This window comes from Oryzias latipes, chromosome 12 (assembly GCF_053564925.1).
Source record: "Oryzias latipes strain Hd-rR chromosome 12, Olatipes_Hd-rR_3.1".
Lineage (NCBI taxonomy): Eukaryota > Metazoa > Chordata > Actinopteri > Beloniformes > Adrianichthyidae > Oryzias > Oryzias latipes.
This window is the reverse complement of record NC_136248.1, coordinates 21,469,506-21,495,211: the sequence shown is the minus strand read 5'-3', so window position 1 is coordinate 21,495,211 and position 25,706 is coordinate 21,469,506. Positions and strand designations below refer to the sequence as shown.

Sequence of the window (25,706 nt, the reverse complement as noted above, 5' to 3'; positions counted from 1 at the left end):
TTGGACTGTTAGATCTTTTGTTCCTTATTAGACCATGGATTTGTTAAAAATAGCTCCAGTAAAATAAAAAGAGGCTCTCATACTTTAGTGGAGTGATGAAGAACAGAGCTTCTGCTGCTTATTCTGTGTGTATTGACTACATCTGGATGCCCATAAATAACAAAAGTACCATTTAAAAATGGTCTGCAGGTATATGAATATAGCAAAACATACACTTTTTTTCAAACATGGATTTTCAAAAGTATTTCAGACAATCTGTTTTGGGTGGCATACAGGAAAAGCAGAAGAATGTTCATCTGTTCACATATTTATAATTATGTCATTGGTTTTTCTTTTCTTTTTCTTGATGTGCATTTTTAAAGTCAAGGGTCAGGGATGTTTTTTTTCAATTCAGATCTGGAAAATTTGGTGTCTGGATCATTGTTTGTGACTTGCTGGTTTTCACAAACAGTGATTCTCTTTATACATTATGACAAATTTCAGTGTTGTACTGAGACAGGCTTCTCTTACCATGCAGTGTATTTTTATTTTTATTTATTTTTTTCCACTGCAACAATTAAGGGTTGTGTTAAGCAATTTAGCACCCACATGAATGACCAAGACCAGATTTCAATTGCATTGTAGTTACATTGTCAACGTCATTAACTGCTTCAGCCAATATCCTACTCTAGCTGAGAGGCGTTATATTATTGTGAATGCGTCATCCGCCATGATCCAGCTTCAAGACCTAAAAGCAGCTTTGTGAGATTTCTTTGTTTCTGTGTAAACTCCAGGTCTGTAACATTCACTGCTCCCTGTGGAACTGAACTTCATTGGGATCAATTAGGGATAGTCTTGTTCAGTGATCAGAGTTTAACGATTGGTCTGAGAGCAATAAGAAAAGAAAGGTAAGTCAGCGTCCAGGACCGTAGCTTTTACTGATTGACTTGTGAAGCCCTTTTATCCCTCTCGCTGCAATTACCAAGGAAACCTCATCAATACAGACATTATAGCTCTTAATTTTCTCTTTTAAATTCAGTCAGGTCTGGATAGGAAATAAAACTACAGTGAACATTGAGGATTTAGTTAAACCCTTCATTGATTTTTTTTTCCTCAAACAGGTTTATCTCACAGTCTTGGGCTTTTCTTGTTTTTATTGTCTCTTATTTTATTTTTTTAAATGGTACGGTGTGTCTTCTTGGTTTCTTTTCAGGAAGCAGCTTTGTGGTGGGCATGGGCAGCTTCCTGGATGCCTCTAACTGGCTAAATCCAGCCAAACTAACTCTCTATTATCAGACCAACTCATCAACACAGTGGGTCCAAGACTTCTGTGGCCAAAGGACCACTGAGCCCTGTGAACAGATATGTGACCAGGATACAGGTGAGTTCAAAAAGGCAGATTAAGTCAACAGACTTACTCATTTATTTAAAAAAATACTTTAGTTGGTTCTTTTGGAAATCATCATGGTATTTATTATAAAAATGAGATTTTCTTTTGTGTTTTGTTAATATTAACTCACATGTTGATATTAACAATTACTGCATATTTACCTATTCAGCTTTGTGACATAAAAAAGAAAACATATTCCAACTGCTTCTTGCCAGTTGACAGTACAACAGTTCTCGGATTTGATGTAATCTGATGGTTTATTATAAAAGTTGGTATTAACATATGGTTCAGACAATTTTACCAACATTTTTTATTACAATGATCTGGAAAGCTTCAATTGTGTAGCACCACTAATTTTGTTGTGAACTGGCCCTTTATTAATAAACTCAATAAAATAAAACTGATTTTGGATACTGGAATTGGTGCTATCTAATATTTCCAAAATGTTTAGTACCATTTGACATATTTTCTTTGTCGTCCACTCTGGGGCATTGCTTTCTGCATTTATGGTTTCTTACTTTTAGTTACAGAGCTTTTATTTATTTTTTTATTGGTTCACTGTCCATCCAAAACACTGTAAAATAGTTGCTGTTGATTTTACAGTAAATTACTGGCAGCTTTATTTTACAGTAATAAAGCTTTAAAAAGAAAATCATAACATATGCATACTACTGTATTTTATTTAACAGGTGTACTGTTGTAAAACAGTAGTTACTGGCATCCAGCTGCCAGTAGTTTTTGTAAATGTTCCTACAGTAGTTATACTGTGCTTCCTTTGACAATACTATCACTGTATTTTCATTCCCAGTTCATTTGCTGTGCAATACGTATGGTAAATAAAAAGTCAGTCGGCTTCTCTTATGACTACTTTACTAAAAAAAGAAAATAATTGATCCAACTTAAATTAATCACTTCAATTGGCAACTTGTGGATTCAAGGTCACTGATTTTCAAAGGACCTTTTTGTCAGACCTTCAACAAACTTGTGTCTTTCACTGGCATTAGGATTCTTCTGGATTAATTCTAAGGATGAACCTTAAAGCAGAAGACACTACAGATTGTTAGACACAGTGTGCACTACTTTCAAGTGATATTTTGACTTGACTGGATTTTTGCCAATACATGTACTCTTTAAGACTTCAAGAGGCAAGTTTATCTTTGCATCACATTTTTTGTACAAATGGGAAATGGTCTCTAGAGCATTTTAGCTAATAGACAGCAGGTGAGCCTGATACTCAGGTTGATATGTTCTTACTGTATTCTGATTTACAGTAACTGGGAAATTACAGTAGTGACAAGGATAATTTCCACAATCCATTGCTTTTTACATTAAATTCCTACAATTCACTTGTACATTTTATGGTACAGTATTTTTCTGCTGACATTGCAGTAAAAACTCAAATGTGTTACAGTGTATGTCAGAAGTAAATTTAAAAATTCATCACACTGATTCATGTTAATGTCTCTCTCTGATGACACTATTTTAAACAGTGTGTCTGTTTCTGTGGCTGTAAAAACATTGACACAGAAATTACATTTAAAAAAGGACTGTTTCTTTTTGTCAAAAACTTTAACTTTTCTTGAGGACTCAGATCCAAAACATCCTTGATAAAGTGATTCTGCCCTTTCCTCCCTGCACGTTTAATAAAGTGACAGAAACAAAGGTTAATTATAAGTAGATGATTACATTGAATGTGTAATAGACACGTATTAACAAAAGGCATTAATCATAATATGTAAATATTAGTGCCGTAATTAGGCTCATTACGTGAGAGGTGACGGCAGGGTGCACACTTTCCTCCATGTAATAAACAGTGCCTAATTCCAAGTCAACAACACTAATGCATTTTTATATTTGGTATTTGAAACAGATCATGTGGTGATGACACAAAATATTACTTCATGGAAGACACTGACTAAAGTTTATGGCTGTTTCCTCTTCTTTAAATGAATAGAACCATCAAAACCTAATAGGCCCCTCTGAACCTGCAGCCCCTCTAAACCTCTTTAGAAATGGTAAAGGTTAGGAGAAAGAGGGTTTAGTTTCTACATTAAATAAAACACACTAAGTCAAGTGTGTACATGGGGCTGGGTTTGAACAAATTAGTCAATTTTAAATTGATCTTTACTTAGAAATTAAAAAATAAATTCCTTAAATCCATGATTTTTGCTTTAAATAAAGTTTTTTTTTTACAGGAACAGATTTTGTTTAGTGTTCAATTTAGTAATTAATACTTTTACAAATGAAAGTTGTACCTTTGTTTGTGACTGGTAATGTTAAAAAAATAAAAAAATAAAAAAAATTAAAACACAATTTGAATTATGAATGCTTTTCCAAATCAGTTGATAATTTGGAAATTTAGACAGTGACACCTATCCCTAACTCTATAGGTGTATAGAGTAGGTGTATTTTTTTTTTTTTCGTGAAACTTAAGAAGTCAAACTACCACCCAGATCCTGATCGATTTTGTATTTGTCGTTGACTTTGGCGTTGGCTGGATAAATTATCACCAGTTGCATTTTGTACCCAATCAGCTTTAATGTCACTATTCACGTGAATGGTGACATTTGCCGTACCAACAAGCTGGGCATGCAGTCTGGTGTTATTTATTTTCCTTTCAGTGTGTGACTCACTCATGTTTTCTGTGCCCAACTGGATGAAGTCTAAGCTCATTAGAATGGATTACATCTGTAATGTATGTGAAATTTATGTAACCCCAGTCAAGGACATGCTGCTAGCTGATGCATAATGTATTAGACATATACACTTTTGGTTCAGTCTGTGGACACGATGATTCCAACAATAGTGTTGGGTCACATTTGTTTCTAGATTGTTGTACATTTTGTCAATTTCACTAGATTTAATGCTAGTTTACCTCCTTTTGCTTCTTCTTGCCATGTGACATCATAAAATGATATACCGGTAATTCAATTTTAGCTTCTAAATCCAGACCCTGTTTAATTTACCAATTCACAATCCCTTTGGTAGCGCTGCTTTTTCCCTGTTTTTTTGTCCATGCACATCTCTTTTCATCTGTCTTTTTTAGCAGTTAGACTTTTTTTATAAACCTTGGAACCAGGATTTCTTTTTTTTGTTTGTTTTTAAACCCAATCATTCCACCAAAGTGAAGGTGCTTATTTAAAGAGATTGAGGGTTCTTTAACTGCTCTTCGTTCTGAAAAATAAACAAATACACACACTCAAAAACCATTTTTAGCTTTTTAAATAGTAAACGGTAAAATGGTGTATACTGTACTTATATAGTGCTTTACTACCTTCTTAGAAGGCCCAAAAACACCTTACAGTCACAGTAGCATTCACACACCGATGGTGGCTCCGCTGCCGAACACTGGTGCCAACATAATACCTCCAGGAGCAATGTGAGAGTTCAGTGTCTTGCCCAAGGATGCTTTAACACATGGGCAAGCCGAGCGGGAGCCGAACCTTCAATTTTCAGATCAGAGGTCAGTCTCTCTACCTCTGCACCACAGCTACCCCGCATGATAATGAGTGTTTGTTACGGTCACTGGATATCTTGTGAGCCCTGGGTAAATGCAATAACCAAAAGCTGAAAAAGATTTGTTGTTGAGTGAATTAGTTATGGTTTTTTTTTTTTTTTTTTTTCTTTTTTTTTCTTTTTTTTTTTTTTAACTTGTCCTGTCCAACAGCTGGGCAGACAGATGAGAGCTGAGGGCCTCTTGTGTTGGACATATTTTACTTTAACAAGAGGGGTTATTAATCTTCAGACAAACCAAAAGTATGTCTTTATTAATTTCAATCATGTCTGAAAATCTTTGGTGTTGGACCGGACGGAAAAGGAAAGAGGGGAAGAAGAGAGAGGGACGTTAGAGAGAGGGGGGGTAGGGGGTGATAATAGGAGGGGAAGGGGGATAAGACCATGAAGCAGCATAAAGCAACAAGTTTACTGGTTGTTAATCATTATGGTAAGGTTCAAATGTAGAAAAAAAAAGGGGCGGAGCCTGTCCACACACACACTCAAATGTTATAAACACACCTGCTAGCTGCAAAAATGTCCACCTGTCGACATGTACACAAAACAGATAGTGTTCACACGCATACTTATGCCTTAAAACCAACTAGTGTGAAATATTTCAGTCATTCAGTCATGCAAACTGTTAGTGCAAAGGTGAGCTAACACCAGTGCTCAGGTGAGTGTTTATGTTCTTCTAAAATGGATGGTGGAACGTGAAAAGAAGGAGGGAGAGTGCCCAGCCATCCCCACCCCAAGACCCCCACCGCAGCAGCAGCGGCAGCCGGAATCCCCCCAACGCCACACGGGAACCGGCAGGGAACAACCGCCGCCCGGGCGACCAAGCCTGCCACCCAGGCCAGGGCCAGCAGGGCCGCCGCAAGGCCCCCATAGCCAGAGGCCAGGGACGCACGGAGGGAAAGAGAGCGCCGCCCCAGCCCAACCAGGAGAGCAGCCCCCCCGCCGCGCCGGGAGAACCCAACGCAGGGCCCCACCGGAGAAGGACGCCCACAGCCCCAAACGAGCACCCCACCACCACCCAGGAGTTCCGGGCATCCCCCCGCCCCAACCCCAGGTACGAGCCAGGACCCCCCAAGGGAGACCCGCTCCGCACTCCAGGCAGCCACCCGCCCGGCCCACGGTTGGTCCAGGGAGGAGCGAGGCAGGGGCCCGCCGCCCCCGCCCAGGAGGGGCAACCCCGGGGAAAAAAGAGGGCCCACAAGGGGTGTTGTAAATATGGCCCGACCAGGCTCGGCTACAGTTGGAAATTTGGCGGGGCCCAGCACTCAGGAGCAAGGACCAGAACCCACCCCCCAGGGACCAGACACCCCCGGCTCAGATGTAATGTGAACCCCCCCACCGCGCGGAGAGAGCACCGCCGGGCCCAAGAAGCCGGCACCCCGGGGACACGGCCGCCACTGCAAAGGGGCCCGTACCCCCCACCAGGGAAGAGGCAGGGGACAGACGGACCCAGGTCCCACCTTCCTTGCAAAATGTGTGTCCGTGTATGTGTGTTTGAAAGGGTGTGTGTGTGCATGTGTGTGTGTTTATGTTGGGATGTATATATTGAGGGGGGAGGGGTGTGTGTACTAAGGGGGGTGCGGTTAAAATTGGCGGGTAGGGCACTAAGGGGACATCTCCTGATTACTCACAGTGACGTCCCCTCACCCTCCCCACCAAGGGGCCCTAAATGTCTAAGGTGCGGTTAAAATTGGCGGGTAGGGTGCTAGGAGGACATCCGCTGCTTGCTGGCAGTGATGTCCAAGCACCCCCCTACCAAGGGCCCTACATGTCTAAGGTGCAAATAAAACCGAAAGAGGGGGGCCCACTCCATACGGCAACCACAGGAGGGGGGCCACTGCCTAGTAAACCCCCCCCCCAAGGCTCATCGCAGGCTAAGCCCCCCACCCCCTCACCCTATTATGAGGTTATATGAGGAAGGGGGTAAGTTGGGGACAGATGATAGACTGTCCCCCGGTGGTCAAACAGCTGTCCCCCGCCCCCCCCCCCCAGCAAGGGGGCCAGGCCCACCCAGCCCCGGGGCCCCACCCCCGGAGGCGCAGACACCCCAGGCCCAGCACCACCACCCCCACACAGAGAGAGAGGAGCCAGAAAGCGCCGGCCCCCCCCCCGGAGCAAGCCCAGGCCCCCACCCCCAAACGCCGGCCCTAGAAGAGCTCTGATCAGGCCTCGACGGGACCGAGGCAGCCAACCGGCCGGGGAAACCGCCGATGGCCTCAGCGGAGACCCCGACCCATCAACCCCCCCTGCCCCGTACCAATAGTGCCCCCCCCCCCCCTCCCCCAGAATGCCCCCCCACAGGACAGGGCCGACAAGACCCCCACCCCACCCCCAGACCCCGCAGCCGAAGCGGATGACACCCAGAGCGACCGGGGGCCCCAAGAGGGTTGCCCCGTCCCGCCCCAGAGCCAGGGAAGGGCCGATCCCAGCCCCAGGTGTAGATGGGAAGCCCATCCAGCGCCGCTGGGCCCCCCCCCGAGCAGCGCCCCCCGCCAACCCCCCCCAGCACAGGCAAAGGGACCACCCCCCCAAGCCAAGCCAGACCACCACCCCACCCCCCCACCACGCACCCCCACACCCAAGCCCAGAGGACCACGCAGCGCCCCAGGCCGCCCCACCCAGGCGCCGGACCCGACCCCCCGACCAACGGAGCCCCCACCACCCCCGGCCAGGCACCGGAGGCCCCGACCCCCACCCCGGCCCACGGCAGAAGGGCAAGGAGCAGCGACGACCATGCCCCCCCCACCCCCTAAGTCACGGAGTTAGCTTTGGGAGACCAGAGAGACCGAATTCTTTCAAAGTTACTTGAACTTTGGGCTGACATTTTTTCCAAGCTGATATGATCAAGCAGCAGATTTCTGTGTTGACTTATATTTATATTTTTTTTGCTTTTCCAATTTATTAAAATAGTTTTTTTAGCAATGCAAAGAGTTATGAAAATGATAGAGCCTAATCCTCCTTCTACATCCATGGCACTCATGTCACCAAGCACACAAAGTGACGGTGAAGCTGTGATTGAAACCTTAAGCCAGACTGATAGATCGGCACATACCTGCTGCCAAAGAGCCTGGACAGGCGTGCAGAACCATAGTGCATGCATGTAATTGTCGGGTAGATTACTGTCAGTGTTGACAAATGTCTGAGTTACTGAGACCCATCTTGAACATCCTCTGTCCAGTGTAGTAAATTCTGTGAAGAGTTTTGAAATGGATTAGCTGCAGATTTGGACTTTTTGTCATTTTAAAGGTGTTTAGACAAAGTTCTGACCAAAAACTTTCATCTGTGCTAATGCTCAAATCCGCATCCCATTTTGTTGTCGGAAGTGAAATATTGTTATCTAAATTACATAAAAGTTTGTATATTTTGGACAGAGTTTTATTCATTGAGAAATTGATCAGAGTGGTAACTACATCTGGTAGCTCTAAATCGTTGTCTCTGTATTTAAACTTTTTAGTAATAATTGATTTAAGTTGCTGATATTCCAAGAAGTTATATATTCCATGTTTGTCTTGAAGTTCCTGGGGAGTTATGAATCTTCTATCAATAATTATGTGCTCTAGTTGTTTTATGCCCCCTGCTTGCCAAGCTGGGAAGTGGATAATTTTTTTGTTTATGAGGATGTCTGGGTTGTTCCAGATGGGTGTCATTTTGCACGGTTGAATTGATGATTTTGATATTTTGAGAAATTCCCACCAGGCTGTTAAAGTGGCATTTATATTAATACTTTTGAAACAATCCTGTTTTTTAACTTTTTGACTAATAAATGGAAGATCTGACAGGTTGATCTTTCCACATAACGCCTGTTCCAAGTCTAACCATGAGTTGGTTTCTGGATTATTTTTTAACCATTTTAAGATGTATTGTAATCTTTTTGCAAGAAAGTAATTGTGGAAGTTAGTTAATTCTAATCCTCCACAGCTTTTTGCAGATTTTAAAGTTTTTAGACTAATTCTTGCAAGTTTATTGTTCCATAGAAAGCTTGATATGGATGAGTCTAATGTTTTGAACCATTTTAATGGCGGTTGTGTGGGAATCATTGAGAAGAGATAATTAACTTTGGGTAAGATTTTCATTTTAACCGTGGCTACCTTGCCCATAAGGGACAAAGGCAGGTTGGTCCAGCGTGTTAGATCGTCCTGTATGTTTTTCAGTAATGGGGTGTAGTTTAGCTGCACCAGTTCTGATATTTTGGGGGAAAAATAAATACCTAGATATTTTATATTGCCTGATTTAACTGGTATTGTGAGTCCTTGCTCCGCATTACTGTTCAGTGGTAATAAAACAGATTTATTCCAATTAATGGAATAGTCTGATATAGAAGAGAATTCATTAATGATTGTTGCCGTTTCATTTACAGAATGTATATTACTTAAAAACAGTAATATGTCATCTGCATAGAGACTAATTTTATGATGGCTGTGTTTGGTTTTAATTCCTTTAATACTCTCATTCTGTCTTATTGCTGCAGCTAGAGGCTCGATAAATATTGCAAAAAGAGAGGGGGAGAGTGGGCAACCCTGTCTAGTTCCTCTTCCAAGAAAAAACCTGTTGGAAGTCTGTTTATTAGTTCTAACTGATGCATTGGGGTTGTGATATAATATTTTGATCCAATTGATGAATGAGTCTCCAAACCCAAACTTATGGAGGGCAGCAATGAGGAACTTCCAATTTACTCTATCAAAGGCTTTTTCAGCATCCAGTGATAGTATAGTCATTTCCTGGTTTTAGATGGTGGCAAAGTCTATTATGTTAACGAGTCTGCGGACATTGTCATCCGAGTGTCTGCCTTTGATGAATCCAGTTTGATCAAAGTCAATTATGTGAGGAGTGACTTTTTCTATTCTCTGTGCTAGTGCTTTGCAGATAATTTTTACATCTGCATTAATTAAAGAAATGGGGCGATAGCTTGAAGGACTCGTGGGGTCTTTGTCTGGTTTTAGAAGAAGGATAATGTTGGCAGAGTTCATGTTAGGTGGTTGAGATTGGCTTTCATTGATAAATTTTACCGTTTTATAAAACGTTGGTGCCAGTTGTTCCCAGAATTCCTTATAAAACTCTGCAGGAAAGCCGTCAGGCCCTGGTGCTTTACCATTAGGCATAAGTAACAGAGCTTCATGAAGCTCAGACAACGAGAGCGGAGAGTCTAAATTTGTGATTTGATCTTCGTTTAACTTGGGCAGGTTTATATTGTTGAGAAATGAGTTGATGCTTTGTTCTGATGGATTGATCTGTGGAGTGTATAAGTTTTGATAAAAGTCTTTAAACGCATTATTAATTTTTACCGGGTCATGGGTGACATTCCCTGTTTGGTCCATAATCGAAGTGATTGTTGATTTTTCTTTATTAATTTTAAGCTGATTAGCTAGAAATTTGCCAGATTTATTTGAGTTTTCATATCTTTCCAGTTGAAGCCTTTGTATCTGGAATTGTGTTTGTTTATTGATGATGTCATTTAACTGCAGTTTTAAATTTTTCAGGTCGCCCAGTATGTGTTCCTGTGCAGAAGCATTATAAGCAGTCTCCAGAGTTTTTATTTTATTTCCTAATTCTAATAAATCTGCTTTCTCCTTGCGTTTTTTATGCGTTGAATAAGAGATGATTTTCCCTCTCATGACTGCTTTTGCTGCTTCCCAAAGAATACTTGGTGATATTTCAGAAGTATCGTTGAATTCTAAGAAGGTTGCCCACTCTTTTTTAAAGAATTCAATAAATTCCTGGTCTTTTAACAGAGATGTATTAAACCTCCAGGTTGAACCCGAGGGTCTGGGTACTTCCCTTGAAATAGTAACAGAAACTGGTGCATGGTCACTGATAATAACTGGATGAATGTTGGAACTTTTAATTTCTTTCAAAAGGGAGTTACTGACTAATAAATAATCTAAACGAGATTGTGAATGGTGAACTGGAGAAAAAAAGGTGAACCCCTTAGTGCTTGGATGACATGAGCGCCAAGCGTCGCAGAGACCCAGATCATTCATGTACTGCTTTAGAATACTTGCAGACTGCCATGTACGCTGGTTTGCTGCTGTGCTGAGTCTGTCAAGTTCAGGGTCCAAAACAAGGTTGACGTCTCCTCCTATAATGATTGTGGAGTCAGAGTGAACTGAGAGTGAGGTGAAGAATCTGTGAAAGAAGGAAGAGTCGTCAACATTAGGACCGTATACACTCGCTATACAAAAGTCCTTATTCTGAATGGATATATTAATGATTACAAATCTGCCTTCTGGGTCAGTAACTGTATCCTTATGAGTAAATGTAACATTTTTATTAATCAAAACTGCAACCCCTCTTTGTTTGGACTTGAAACTGGCAGAATACATAGCTGGATACTGGGAACAGCACAGGAGATGACCAGCTGATAAAGATAAATGGGTCTCCTGCAGCAGAGCTATATCTGCTTTAAGATCATTCAGGTGATTTAACACTTTCAATCTCTTTGGCCCAGAACCAAGTCCACGCACATTCCAGCTAACGATGTTAAGACTGTTCATAGCTGTTCTAACCGGGAGAGTGCAAGGCTAAATAGTGCGTGTGCCCGTCCGTGTGCGCGTGCCCGCTGTGCGTACCTGCTACACTGACAAGCGCTGTGCGTTGTGGGTGAACGTGTCTTAGCTGTGAGCTGCATGTTGCGTGCGTCCTGTGTGAGCCTAAGTGAGGTTTTTGCAGTTTATCAACGTGTGTGTGCGGGATCGCGTGTGCATGCTCTTATGCGCGCTAGTATGCGCGCGCGCCCGATCCGTGCATAAATAAATACTCACCGTGGTTGCGTTGACTTTACCTGATTCACATATGAGGACATGGGTAGGGGGGGGGACAAAAGAAAAGAGAGAGGGAAAGAGAAAGAACAAAAAACAAAAACAACGAAACAACAACAGAAACATGAATGTGAGAGAAAGAAAAAACACTTTTCCTGAGAGGTGTGGATTATTGATGATCCGATTATTTCCTATTCAATTAAATAAGTTTGCGGGTTTCTTCTGGGCGGCGCAGATGTCAGTGCACCTCTGAAAGCCTTCAGCACAGCCAGGGTGTTACCTCTGGGTCCCGGAACAGCTTGCCATTCACAAAAAGTTTATCAACGGCAACCACCGCACGGGCTCCAGCAGACAGGTGCTTCCTCCTCAGCGGGAAGAGGATTTTCTGCCGGCGGAGGATCTCGCCTGGAAACTGATCATTCACGCTATAATGTGTGTCTTTCAGCTCTCGCCCTCTGCTTTTTACCTGCATCTTTTGTTTATAATGTTCAAATTTAGCAACAATAGGACGGGGACGCTGATTGTCCGGCCTTTTTCCTCCGAGCCGGTGAACCCTGTGAAAGGAGATCTTCTGGACCTCTTCCTTGGGGAGCTTCAGGTGGACCTCTATGAAGGACTTAACAATGTTCTCCGGGACTTCTCCTGCCTCTTCTGGAATCCCTGCGAACACTAGATTGTCCCTCATGCTCCTCGCCTGAAGATCCAGGAGGGTTTCTTTGATGGATCGGTTTTCCTCAGAGAGACGGGCGGTGTCGTGGCCCAATTAGTTATGTTTAATTGCAAGTGCCAATCAGAAAAAAAGCCAAATAATGATAAATGTCTTAAATGTTCTCATAAGTAAATGAAAATATATATAATGAATGAGTTGTTATCAGAAAGAGAAAAACAAATGATCCTGCCAAAACAAATTTTATGTAAGTTAAATTACCTAATTCTCAACCTTAAAGTTTTTTATACATTTTTTGTTTTTTTGCATGAATCGGTTTATCATTTAAATCCCTACTTTATTACTTGTTTTTTTGAGTGTACTCAGACTTCTGCAAAAAAATGCACAGTAGTTTTGTATCTAAGGAATGAAATGTTGGATTTGAAAGATCTACAGACCCATTCGAGACCTAAATGAAAAATGGTTTTGGGTTAATATAAGGAAGGCGAAGAGAACACTTGAGCTGTTAGTGGAGGGAAGGAGAAAATAAATAAAAAAGCATGCAAATCAAAACAAAACAAAATCTTGATTTTGACTACTTTTTTCTTCTTAAATGTATTAGATTAAATCGTGTTTTATGTTAACTTTAAAACTTTGTTTCTAACAAATCTGAGAAAGAGAAGCCTTGAGTAGCCTTTCATATTATTCCAAAAGCACATAATGAGTTGCTTCACCAGAAGCATCTTGTGTCCTTGTGTAGCATTAATGAGGATTATCTTTGTGTTACACTTTCTTCATAATGTTAAAATAGTTTTTTTTCCACTTGTAAGGTCAGGTGAATAGACAGATCTGTCGATACCTAAACTTCAGTTGAAGGAAAATGTTCTCTGCACTAAAGTCTTAACTGATTATAAGGTGTGCCGTCAATGAAAAGCATAGTTTTGAACTGTAGCCATAGATAAGGTGCACCAATTCAGGCTCATTAAGCGCCAGAAATAAGTCTGTCAGTTTGTCAGACTGTATAAACTGCGTTCACAGTAACTCTAGAACTTGTTTGTAACATGCCACACATTACTGCCCATGTTAGAAGCATTGGCCACGTTAGCGTTCCACAATACCTGTAACTCCCAACATGTTTTGCAACATGTAAGAAACACACTGATACTGCCCAGACAAACGTTACTGTGTCAACGCGAACTCCCAACAATTTTGGTAGCACGTGAAAAAAAACACAGTCCAAAACCGCTACACGTTAGCTGCACTTTGAATTGTAAGGCACACTGTCATTTTTTAGTGTTGAAAATACGGTAATAAGACAGGAAGCAAAGGCAAAAACAATGATCGCCCAAGTACAGTTGGTACTTATTGTCAATCTGTAATATCTTAAATAGTTAATGCTCAACAGTCCTCATCAGTCAGAGATTTATCAAAATGGTAAACATTGAATAGGTTCACCATTTTCCCAAGAACCAAGGAAACGTAGGTCTATGATGACAAAAAGAGAAGGATAAAATGTTCATGTTCTTTCGTCTTAATTATTGAAAAAACAAGGTAGCATAAAGGTTTTAATGTATCATATCTAAAAATAGTCCAAAAAATGTTAAAGACATAGAATACAATGGATCAGTATAAAATGTGCCAGTTAAATCAAAATGTGCTAACAGGTAAAAATAAAACAACTTCACTGCATTAAAACTGCCAAGCGGGGTTGAGTTCTCCTGCAGCACCTTCAGATTCTAAAGTCCTGAGTTGATCTTGAAAGCTTGTCTACACCATCAGCTGGAAACAGATCATTGCTGTGCCTCAAGCAATTGTTGAGCCTCAGACAAAATGTAGATGAATGGAAATGCTGAAAAAAAGGACTATCTGTATCCTATGCTCAGTTTCACTAAAGTTAGTTTAAGATCCCTTTCAGTCTAACTGGGGATAAAATCTTAAAAGAAAACCTACACCTGACTGATGTAAAAAGGTATTTTAGGTTAATTAACTTCCATTTACGAGTATTTTATTATTTATTTTGCTAAAATTGTAAATAAAAGGTCTATATTACCTGTCTAACGTTTCTTTAAGGACATCTGTATGGTCCAAAAGTTCCAAATAATTAATCTTTAAATTTCTTTCCAGTTAACTTTAAAGCAAGCAGAAATATGTTAATATTGTATTTAATGATATAAAAAAAAGCTTAAAAAGCATTATGTATATATCTAAAATAAAATCTGTTTTAACTCACTCAGAATGCTGTAACTGTGTAACAGTCCCTGTATTTAACATTCAAAATCAATTTGTTAGTGTCCTAATTTGCAACCAATAATAAGTTGACATCATATGAATACAATTACAGTGATGAAAGCTAGAGAGCTGCATTTCATATGACCAATTTGAAATATAATTGGATACAGTTGGAATGTATTTTTAAAGATTACAATTGCTCTTGTTTACATTCTTTGCAAAGTACTCAGAGATTACAATTGTTGGTTTTAGGAAATACGTATAGTTGACTTGAATTAAATGGAATCTTTTCTTTCAAATGTCAGAGTAAATTATTCTTATCTGTACCTGTGTCCACATTTTAAATAGGGATTGTTGGAGGGCTTGTTCTTCCTTTAGAGAGTTCAGATCACAAAGCTACAAAGAGATAAAAAAAAAAAAAATTTGTTATCTCCCTGATGCGTTTTTTGCCTTTAAACCATTCCAAACAGATTAGACTCCTGGTGATAAAATGTAAATTTTGCCTTCATACAGGTTAACAGAAGTAGTCAGTTACATGACTTTCATTGTGCTGCAGCATTCATTTTTAGTGTCTATTTGTTCAATTCCCCTTTAGAATCTTTTGATATTAACTACAAAAAGCTTCATAAACATTCATAAAGTATTTTCTATTGTCATGGCTCCAACTGCTCAATCATTTATCTGTCCATCCATCTTTATATTCAGGGTCATGGAGGACTGCTAGAGTCTTCCATCAGTAGATGACAGGGCAGGGGCTCTTTACTGGTCACCTGTCCGTTAAGGTCAGATTGCAACAAAATATAGTCAGTAGACTGATTCACATTCAGACATGACGTTAACCCTTTAATACCTGAGAGTAATGTGTTGCAAATAGGTGTAAAGCAACATCACAATGAGATTTAGCTGAATGCATAAATGTTTAAAGCGTAACTGTATTTCAAAGAGTGTGTGTTATTTAAGAGTCACTAATCACAAAAGGGTTTGGTGAAGGGTTAATTTTGGGTCATCCTAAGATCATAATTGTTGAGACAGCCAACATATTCTCAAAGACCCAAAGCATTGGTAAAAGGACACAATCTCCACACAGAAAAGGTCACAGCCAGGATTTGAGCTGAGAATCATCTCGCTGCGGTGTGACAGCGTTAACCACCACACCACTGTGCGCCCACATTCCTGACGATTGACTAAAGTGCAGAAAGTAATGGCCAACTTTAAACTTAATGGCTTGCTGGAGGTAGCAGTACCAGTAAACAACTGACCTGTGCAGCACAATTTGGAGCCTTGTCTACAAGCAGCATGCTGGCGTTCTGCCAGCTGAGTATCTCCAGCGCTTCAGTGGTACAAGCTTCCCTGCCAGCTATAGCGGACTGAGTTTAGATTTTGCCACAAGACAGAAAACACTCAAGCATGTAAATACATCAGTGAGGATGATGAAATGCTTGTAGTTTTAGTGGCAGAAAAGCCAGCTCCTTTTTTCTAAGATTCTGCTCAGAATCCATAGCTTGCAGTGGTTTGTGGACAGTAAACAGAGCTATGCTTCTACATTTACACTTATTTGATATTTCAAAACCTATATAGTTGTGTATGGCTGGACTAAAATGAATTCTTAACTGACAGAGAAAATCATTTTTTCTTATTGTGGTATGGGCAAGGGAAGTGATTAAAAAAACTGTTTTTCTCTCTTGTTGTTATTATTACAAAACCCCATACAACAAGTTCTAAAACTTGTGTATAAAAATTAAAGTTCTAGTGTACATCGAGGGGCAGGTGAAATCGCAGCTCCCGCTCTTTTTTCCGACATCTGCAAATTCCAGTACAGGAATGTCACAAAAGCACAGAGCTGTTGGTTTGCCTGAAATTGTAATGTCGTGACTTTACCCAAAGTCATAGTAAATGACGCAGAAACCCTTTGCACGTGACATCACACTGCATGCATGAACGCCCTCTCTGGCATTTTGGGAGTCAAATTGTGGGAGTCAAACAGAGAGCGGTGCTGCTGCAGATCTTCCTCATGTCTATGTTTTGTCGTGTCCGCCCGACTGTTTGCCTAACCCTGACTGAGTTCCCTCCGTGTTGTCGCAAGACAAAATGAAGGGCTGCAGGGTCTGCCACAGATCAGAACCAGCATCTGGTGTCTGCTCTTATGGAGCCCTTCAGCACCCACACACAGAGCAGCGAGGCCGTGAGGAAGAGCTTGCACTGTGTGCATCAAAGGACTGGCTTACATATTATTTAGATGGATTCTTACATATTGACAAAATAAAAAAAATGATATTACAACAGTCCAATCAGCATAAATAGCATTATTGCAATATTAATTTATCATCCACATGGTGCAGGTGAGGATAACAGAGAGTGACAGAGAGAAACAAATGGCTAAGGCACATTCAGGCTCTGCAGGAACCTGGCATAGTGCTTCCTCACATTTGTATGTTTTGGGGAAAAATCTGCATTTTTGTCATACAAAAACAGAACAGTACCAATCCATAAATATGTATCCTTTAAGAGGACTAACATATGCAACCATTGGCCTACCTGACACAAAATGTTCACTAAAGAATCTCTTGGTATCTGTAAGCTGCCACCCTTCCCCTTTGACAGTGGTAATCCATGGCTGTTTTCTGTCATCATTGTACAGAAATCAGTTAAATGAGCCCCTTGAATTTGGTGTGGCTTTTTTTTTTTTGTGACAACAGCAACTCCTGTGTACCATGATGAAATTTGGTGGCTGTTTCTTTACACCAAAGTGACACATTTTACCCATCAAATGTGTTCTTGACTCCCAAAATGGCACACACAGGAATCCATACTGATTTAGCGCTATTCTACCTTGTTTAAGGCCTGATTTGGTTTACAGTCACAATTTCCATTCACTTCAATTCATTTCAACTGCATTTTATCTATATAACCCAATATTACAACATAGTTGTCTCAATAGGCTTCATACAGGTTCACCCGTAGAAAAACATATAATCACACATTAATGGCGACTTTGCTGCCATGCAATGCACTAATCTGTAACCACCAGGAGTTGAACGTGTGATTTTCAGATCAGAGTTGCAGCTCATGTGTAGACACATACTCATAGACTGTTGTGGCTCTCAGGTAGAACATCTTGTAGTTGTAGATATGGTGGTTTGATTCCCAGTTAACCCAGTGTAGTCTAAAGGACTATGTAAAACAAATAAAAAAATACATGGGTTGAAGCAGTTTGAAAGTGCTTTGAAAACCAGAAAGGTAGGAACATGCTACTAAAGTATGGATCTTTAAAATTAATTGGATCTTCTGGGCATGAATCTTTTTTTTGTTTCCCATAAAGTTTTTCTGTCTGCTCAGTCCTCATATGCAAATCGACTTGATTCTCCTACTGCAGCAGCACTAAACAAACTCTGCCTATATTTAGTATAGCGGATCACAGACTTGCTTCCTGACTGTTTGACAACTACAGTGGTATATGTCTGGTGTGACTAGAATGAGTCCTATTCACAGCAGCCTAATGGTATGCCCTGCAACTGCACCCTGACCATGTGCTGTTTGTCTGGGCTTAAATAGCATGCACACTGGGCACAGGTGAGGTGAGTAGCATAAGCAAAAGTAAATAGAGGTAATTGTGACCCATGTTAATTTCCTGAAAAATGAAAATATAAATAAAAACGGAAGTTTTTCATTAGAGAAAATGATCTTGGTTGTCAATATAAACCACCACTTTTGATCTTCAGAAAATTACCTGTGGCTGAATTCATAATCGCAGACCTATTGAATGAACAGTTCCATTTCTGAAAAGCACCCAGTTGACCTAAAGTTGTACTAAAGAACAAAAAACACTCCATGTAGGTGACATACCCCATAGCCACCTGGTGTAATGGGCCATAAAGTGTTCCAGCTTCACTTACTGGTAAAAATTATCTTTCAATTTAATTAATTCAGTTTGGAGAGCCATGCCCTAGAGAACAGACCGTGAAAGAATACTTTTTTTTCCCTACTTTTTAAAAGGTAGCATGGCATTTGGGTGATGCATTTCTTACAAATTAGCTAGCCAGTCTGATTGATGTTGATGACTTATACTCAGCTTGCAAGGATAAATAACTGTCTACTGCTGTGTTTTATCCTTCTCACTGTTCCATAGGAGAATGCAGCTGTCATGAGGGTTATTCCCCGGATCCTGTCCATAAACACCTCTGTGTTCGGAGCGACTGGGGTCGGAACGAAGGGTAAATCCTATCTACTCGTAACTGGAAAGTCACTTCCACTTCCACAGTCTTACATACGATTTTTAAAGTCCCTAAGCTCAACCATGCCGGTTCTCTCTAGTGAGTCAACATAAAATACAGAGGAAATGTTTCCAGCCACGGATTTGAACAAACCTCTATAGTCTGCGTGTTAAAGACATCTGATGGATTTGACACAAAATGCAGCAGACTCAGTAGCGATTCATCATTCTGGCCACACATTGCCTAAAGGAATCATAAATATGGGCAGTTTGTGGGTATTAGGTTAAAACTTGGAGTCTTTCAAGTATTTTTTTTCTTCTGCAAATAAGATCTGGTGAGAAAAAAAGTAAAACTTATGAAGAAAAAATAAAAAGAGAATAATCATTGGAAAGTGCCTGAAATGGGGGTCCAATTTTAAAATTTGGCCTAACTTGACAGTTACTCATCTACCGTAGTTAGAATACTTGGGATAAACTAAAAAAAACACTTTATGTCTTTTATGACTTTTCAAATTTCCATTGAGTGTTTTTAGGAGTATTGGTGGAAATATTATAATATAATATTCCATTTACATTTTTTTATTTAAATTCACATTATTTATATCATCACATGCAAGTATTTAAGCTGCATGACCTCTTAATAGCACCAGGATAATTTAATATAGTCTACGGTATTTGGGTATGTTTGCAAATACCTTTACAGTAAAGTACCCTTTTTTCAGTGTTAATAATTTTGTTTTGTCTTTGTTCTTTTTTCTTTCATATGGAAAGTCCTTGGCCATATGCTAACTTAGAAAAAGGATATGACCTAGTTACAGGACAGCAGGCCCCAGAGAGGATCTTCAGGTGAGATTTCAACCTTAGTTGCATCCCTTGAGCGCATGACAAGCTGCCTGTGCTTCTGCTGGCCCGCCATGGCCGTGTTCTTGGCATGAATTCACATGTGTGTGCTGTCTGTGTGATAGAGAAAGGGGATAAAGTCTGTGGCATATGCATGTAAACACATTTGCACACAATGACAGTCTTAATGCTGGATGGGAGTCTCACCGGTGGGGTTTCTGTGTGTGCAGAGCAGCCCAAGGAACACTCCTGGGCGAACTTCTTTAAAAGGCTTTTACTGCTATTTCTGCTGCACTTCTGAGTCTTGATGGGGTCACTGTGCTTGACATTTTTGAGGAAGATCAAAGCTCAAAGGATGCCTCTTGTGTCACCATCTGTTCTATTAAGCAAGACACCATACTATATATATATATATATATATATATATATATATATATATATATATATATACACACATGTACAAAAACAGAACTAGCTACTTTTTGAGATTCTTCCCCCTCTACTATTCAGACAGAGTATTTTATCACTGTTATCTCTTGCACTGACCTCGCAGACATAGCTTTTCAGTGACAACGCAGAGAGAAAGATGCAGTGAACTCCAGATATTTGCCCGGTCCAGTATCACATTTTATCTCCCAGTCTTTTTAAAGTGCTGCCGTGTGTGGGAGAGCACAGACACAAAGATTAAAAGCACCCAAACCTACTAGGATGACGCATTGTCCGAACTCAGAAGTTTATGTTCAAAGAAAAAAAAAAAAAAAAAATGGAATGACCTGTGATTCCACCTGCAGCTGCCAAGCACAACTCCAGGCTTCAATACACCGATAAAGATTATCAATGCAAAGAGCAGAGACGCAGCAAACTAAAGGACATTGCAATTGGGGTTAAGTTGATAGTTGTTGCGTCTGCTCTAGGGATAGGGAAAGACGAAAAGATTGAATTATTAGATCAGATCCAGCTGAAAGGAGTTAGTCCTTAAGGTCAGTGCAAAGAGGATCTAAATTATTTGGAATTATTTTGTCAGGTTTTTAGAGAAGGAAAGAAAATCCAAACAAACATGTGGGGTTTTTTTGTTTTTTGTTTTTTCTTAGAAGCTGCTACCTGTGTCAAAATTGGCATCTGGGGATGTAAAGAACACATCCAAGAGATTTCAGTCAAATACAATAGAAGCTGTCAGACACTAAGCAGAGGTCAAACAAAGGTTACAATTATGTGTTTAGTTTGAGCAGGTGGACCATGTGCGGCAGCTGAAAGCGCAGGTGGTAGCTCTAGACTTTCATACATTGCCAAATGTCATTTTGCTACTCTTTATCCTGTTTCTTGTCAAACTGCTGTCAAATAAAGACCACTGGTGCACAGAAAATATATAGCCAGAAACATTTTCATGGAAAAATGATCTGTAAAAAAGTAATTCACGAAATGACAACACTGTCGTGGGCAAGTTTTGTATTATTACTGTTATGTTACAGGTGCTGTGTATTCACATAATTATATGTTAGGGATAATTGGTGTAAAACCCAAAAATATATTTTAATACATATTCTGGATTTGAAGTATTTGAGGAACTATGGGAGTTTTTATGTTTTTTTTTATCTCAACTTTATAAGATTCATTCTGTGTTTGGTTTGCCAGTGGTTATTAACACGTCACTGAAAATGCAGCCTGCTCCCTTTAATATGCCTCAAAAGCCATTTTGTGTTCACTGCATGTAAATATTATTAAAATCGGTAGTACTACAAGATCAGCATGTAAAGTTTATTTTATTGTTTATGTCGTTATCATCATTATACACATCTAGGCCAATTTGTTTCTCTATTCTAAAACAGAATTGTTTGAATGAACATTTATCCACTTTTGTGCCACTAAATCCGCATGATCGGACAAAGGGTTTGTGCAACATTCAATCTAATTTAATTCTAGTTCCTATTAAGATCTGTCAAGCTAAATTCCCCTTTTTTAAGCATTATCTGTATAAATATTACAAAGCAAAAAAGAATCTTAAGAAAGTAAAATGATACCCTTGTTTTGAAAAAAACAGTTTTTGTTTGTCTTGCAAGATAAATTATCTCATAAAGAAAGTTTTTCAATGGCAAAATACTGTGAGTTTAAGAAAACATGTTTTAGTAATTAGAATTATTTTCTTAAAATAATTTTTCTTTTTTACCCCAAATGGTAGATTTTTGCTTATTAATTGAAAATCTCCCAATGGAGTAAGAGTTTTAGACTTATTTCCAAGGGTCCTGTTTTTGCAGTGTACAACTTTTGGGACAAAAACTTTTATTTAACAATCACAGAAAAACAGCACAGCTTCATCGAATGGTTAATCCTCCAACTAAACAAGCCGGACGATTGCATAATAAAGAAGAGCTATATTGGAAGGTCATCTAAATTAAGATCATGTGGGAGGAAACTTCATATCCTGGACATAAATATGCATCATACAAGTCTAATATGTTTTTACAAAAAAAAAAAAAAAAAAAAACAGAACAAATGCAGTATTATTATAGCACCATACATAATTAGAGCATTCATAGAGAAGTGTTCTCATAATAACTGGCCCTGTTGAAAACAGAAAGGAACTGAGAAGAGAAAATGACAAAAATGTTTTGTTGCTTTCAATTTGGAATTATCACATGTTCCAGTTACAAGTGTCAATTTTAGCCAGTAGAACTGAGAAGCAACCAATCCAAAAATTAAAAAATAAATAAAAGAACAAAATGTTTCCAAGTAGTTCATAACAATTACATACTCCTGTTGAATGTGATTCACAGCAACAGTGCACATCCAGATGTCTAATAGTACAGTACAGATGACATATAGTATGTTTTCAGGTATAAATACAACCAAAATGTATTAATACAACAAGTCTGCCACTGACATTTATGTCTTGTTGTCATGCCAACGTAGATCATTCTACAGTCTGGGTCAAGGATTATGGCTGCCAGTCAGCAAAAGCTTTGTGGTGCCACCAGCGGAGCTGTCAATCAACCCTATTGCCAGCTGTAAGACAGATGTGTTGGTTACTGAAGATCCAGCAGAGGTCAGGTCAGTAGATCTATGTTTTTACATGCATTTCTCATTTTCACAGCTCAACGTCTCACTGTAATTAACCTTGTTTGATTTTATGAAAAAAAAAAAAAAAAAAAATCAAAGGTATGTATTTAGGGTTTGCAATTGCAGAGGAAATAACCGGGTAATCTGATCTGAGGGAAGACGGTAGATAACACTACATTTTTTTTATATATATCTTCAAAAGATTAGCCAACTGATGCTGCATCGGCTCAAGCAGCTAAATATTAAAGTCATAAAAATAAAAAATAATTTGTATCTAGAATCCAGCACATATTGCATTGCAAATTCATTTTGGATCCAAGACACCTTTAGTTTTTTTTTTTAAAACTCCTAATTCAACATATTTTCTTTTTGGTTTTTAGCACTTGACACAGGCTAATATTTTTTTTGTTGACCTGTTTTGGTTCAAATTCTACTAAATCAGGACATTTGAGAGGATGAAGTTAACCATTTAGTGCTTTTGCAAAGTGTATTAGAGTAAATGTGTACCTTAGCCCTCTCAAATATTTTAGAAATGAATAACACTTAATTATCCTCAGAGCGCTGTGTAATACACCAAGAAACATAATGTTTAAAGCTAAGAAATCACATAAAAAAAGAAACTTTCACCATTAAAGACATGGTTGATTCATTTGAGGCACAACCATTGGTTCTAGTTATCACTAAACTCACCCAGGCTGTTCTTAAAATGTAGATTAAAACTCTCAATAAATGACAGTCGCCAAAAATTAAAATAAATAATATTACTGAATCATAATAATCTATAAATTAAGCCCCTATGTTGTGTTTTTTTGTTTTTTTTGTTTCTTTCACAGTGAGAAAAAAACAGTCCCAGTTCTTGCAAGTGGACACAAAAGTACCGTCCCTCATTGCCTTATTAAAAGTGAAAGTTTTTTTGGCTGCAACATACAACCATCCACCTTTGTCTGGAACCCTGCATTCCCTTGCTACCAGAGGGACAATTGTGACAAGTCATGTGTTTCATGAAACGTGTCCAATGGTCTCCAATTGCCCAAATTACCCACATTTATAGCTGAGTGTGAAAAGGTATGGGTAATGATATATAATAGAGCTATGCATGTCAATTAAATGTCTCATAAAGGCTTTACAAATGCTATAAGTGGCATATTACACTTAAACGGCATTAATAACTGTCCAATAAAGGCTTATAAACACATAAATAATGCTCGTTAATCTCTTACTATTATATTAATGAATCCTATTACAAAGCGCTTCCAAAATACTTTTGCTGGTATAAACCACATTGTTTATGAGCAGACTCATCTGTTTGGTTCATACATCTAACCTGTGCTACATATTCCAGTTTAGATGAGGTTAGATTGGTTTGAGAACCATTGAGAAGTTAAAAAAAAAACAACCTCTCACCTCCTCACTGTTGCAGTGCGCTGCTCAAGACATGGCTCTTCAAATAGCAATTGCTGAGCGGAATGCAATTCTGTAGCACCTTTCTTGTCTGGTTGATCACTCCAAGTATTCTTGAAGGGATCACTGAGAGTGAAGTGTTGGTCAACCCCCCCCAACCACCACCACCACCACACACAAACGCACATATACAATGCACGCACACACACACTTAAGCATAATGGAACTCCCTCTGCAGCTATAGAGCTAAAGCAAGAGCATTCTCTATGCATTTACAAATACAAAAACATAAAATTCAAACAATATAGAAATAGAGTTACTCTGACACATGCATAAAGCACACAAATGTATATGTGTATAAAACATAGACATGAAGTTTTGGACAAATATATATTTTTTAAGCAACGCTTGAAATGAAAAAAAATCCTATTGTTTATGTATTTGTTACTTCAATTCTGAAAATCTCATTACTCACTTTATGGGTTGCATTACTACAGGGGTATTGTACAATGCCTTTTTCAGATCCTAAATGTAAATCTGTAAAAATAGTAAATCTGTTCTGCAGATTAAGAGGGTATGGTGTTTTTTATCAAGGAGAAAAACTTCCAAAGTCCACACAAATTTTGTTGTTCTTTCCTTTTTCTGAACTTAATCTTCAATTTCCATTCTATCTATATTTAAGTAGGCACCATAAAAGCTAGGCCATGTAATAATTAAATTTAATGTAAGTTGTATAAAAATGTATATTGCTGTGTTCATTTCTTCCTTTTCGTGTAGAAGAATGAATGAGCCTTTGTGCATTTATCCAAGTAAAAAAAAAAAAAAAATTGAATCTCATTTTACTGCCAACAAATTTAAATAATTGCTGCAATCTTTTTCACTATATGTCAAGCAAAGTGCATATAAAGCCTTTATATTCCGCCAACTATGTTATCATTTCAGCATCCCAAATGTTTCTATAATACATGTACACCGTGTACTAAAAGTAGGACAGGCAGCTCTGCACTCAACATGGATTTAACTATTGAAGATACAGCTGTTCAGAAGGTGCTTAATTTACTTGATTGATTTTCACCACTGAAATCTCTCAGGGTTCTTTGATGTCAAATACTCAATAAATTAAATATGGCCTACAAAATACCCCTAAATTGCTATAATCAATGGGTTTAAATGTGCCCTGTAAATTGCAGAGGTAGATTTCTTATGTTACAACATTGATTCAAACTTCTCCCAGGTTTTGAAAAGTTCTCTTAAGAAGCACAAGAATCCCAATGTAAATGTAGTCATGCACACTTCTCTCATATTTCAAAAAGGGATTAGAGTACATCTATGCTCAATTGATCAATTTCTTTCTCAATTATACTAAAATACTAAAATGAACTAACAAACTGACTAAGCTATACTGGCATCCCTGCCCTTAGACCCCCCTTCGCGGTAAGGAAAAACTCCCAAAAAAAACGGATTCCGGAAAAAACGAAGAAACCTCAGGGGTGCCCACATGAAGGAGGGATCCTCCCCCAGGACGGACAGGCGATTTACCAGAAATCTTAGAGAAGAATTAACTTATCTAAATCTACAACTACATATATAAAGTCCAGCAGACGAGCTTCATCCAGCCGTGGTTGTGGGGACAGTCAAAGGCGCGAGTCGAGCCGGAGACAGGAACCACAGCCAGGTGTAGGAGCAGGAGCA

At 39.2% G+C, this 25,706-nt stretch overlaps 1 protein-coding gene across 2 annotated transcripts in view; it reads left to right on the top strand.

Annotated features, from left to right (window-relative positions):
* Nucleotides 1–25,706, top strand: part of astn2 (astrotactin 2) — a 325,617-nt gene that overhangs the window by 152,622 nt on the left and 147,289 nt on the right. For both annotated transcript variants that reach the window (XM_023961099.2, XM_078956323.1), the window contains 4 exons: nucleotides 1,193–1,360; nucleotides 18,636–18,720; nucleotides 19,491–19,565; nucleotides 22,467–22,604. In XM_023961099.2, the coding sequence (XP_023816867.1) occupies nucleotides 1,193–1,360; nucleotides 18,636–18,720; nucleotides 19,491–19,565; nucleotides 22,467–22,604 (466 nt within the window). The remainder of the gene's footprint in view (nucleotides 1–1,192; nucleotides 1,361–18,635; nucleotides 18,721–19,490; nucleotides 19,566–22,466; nucleotides 22,605–25,706) is intronic.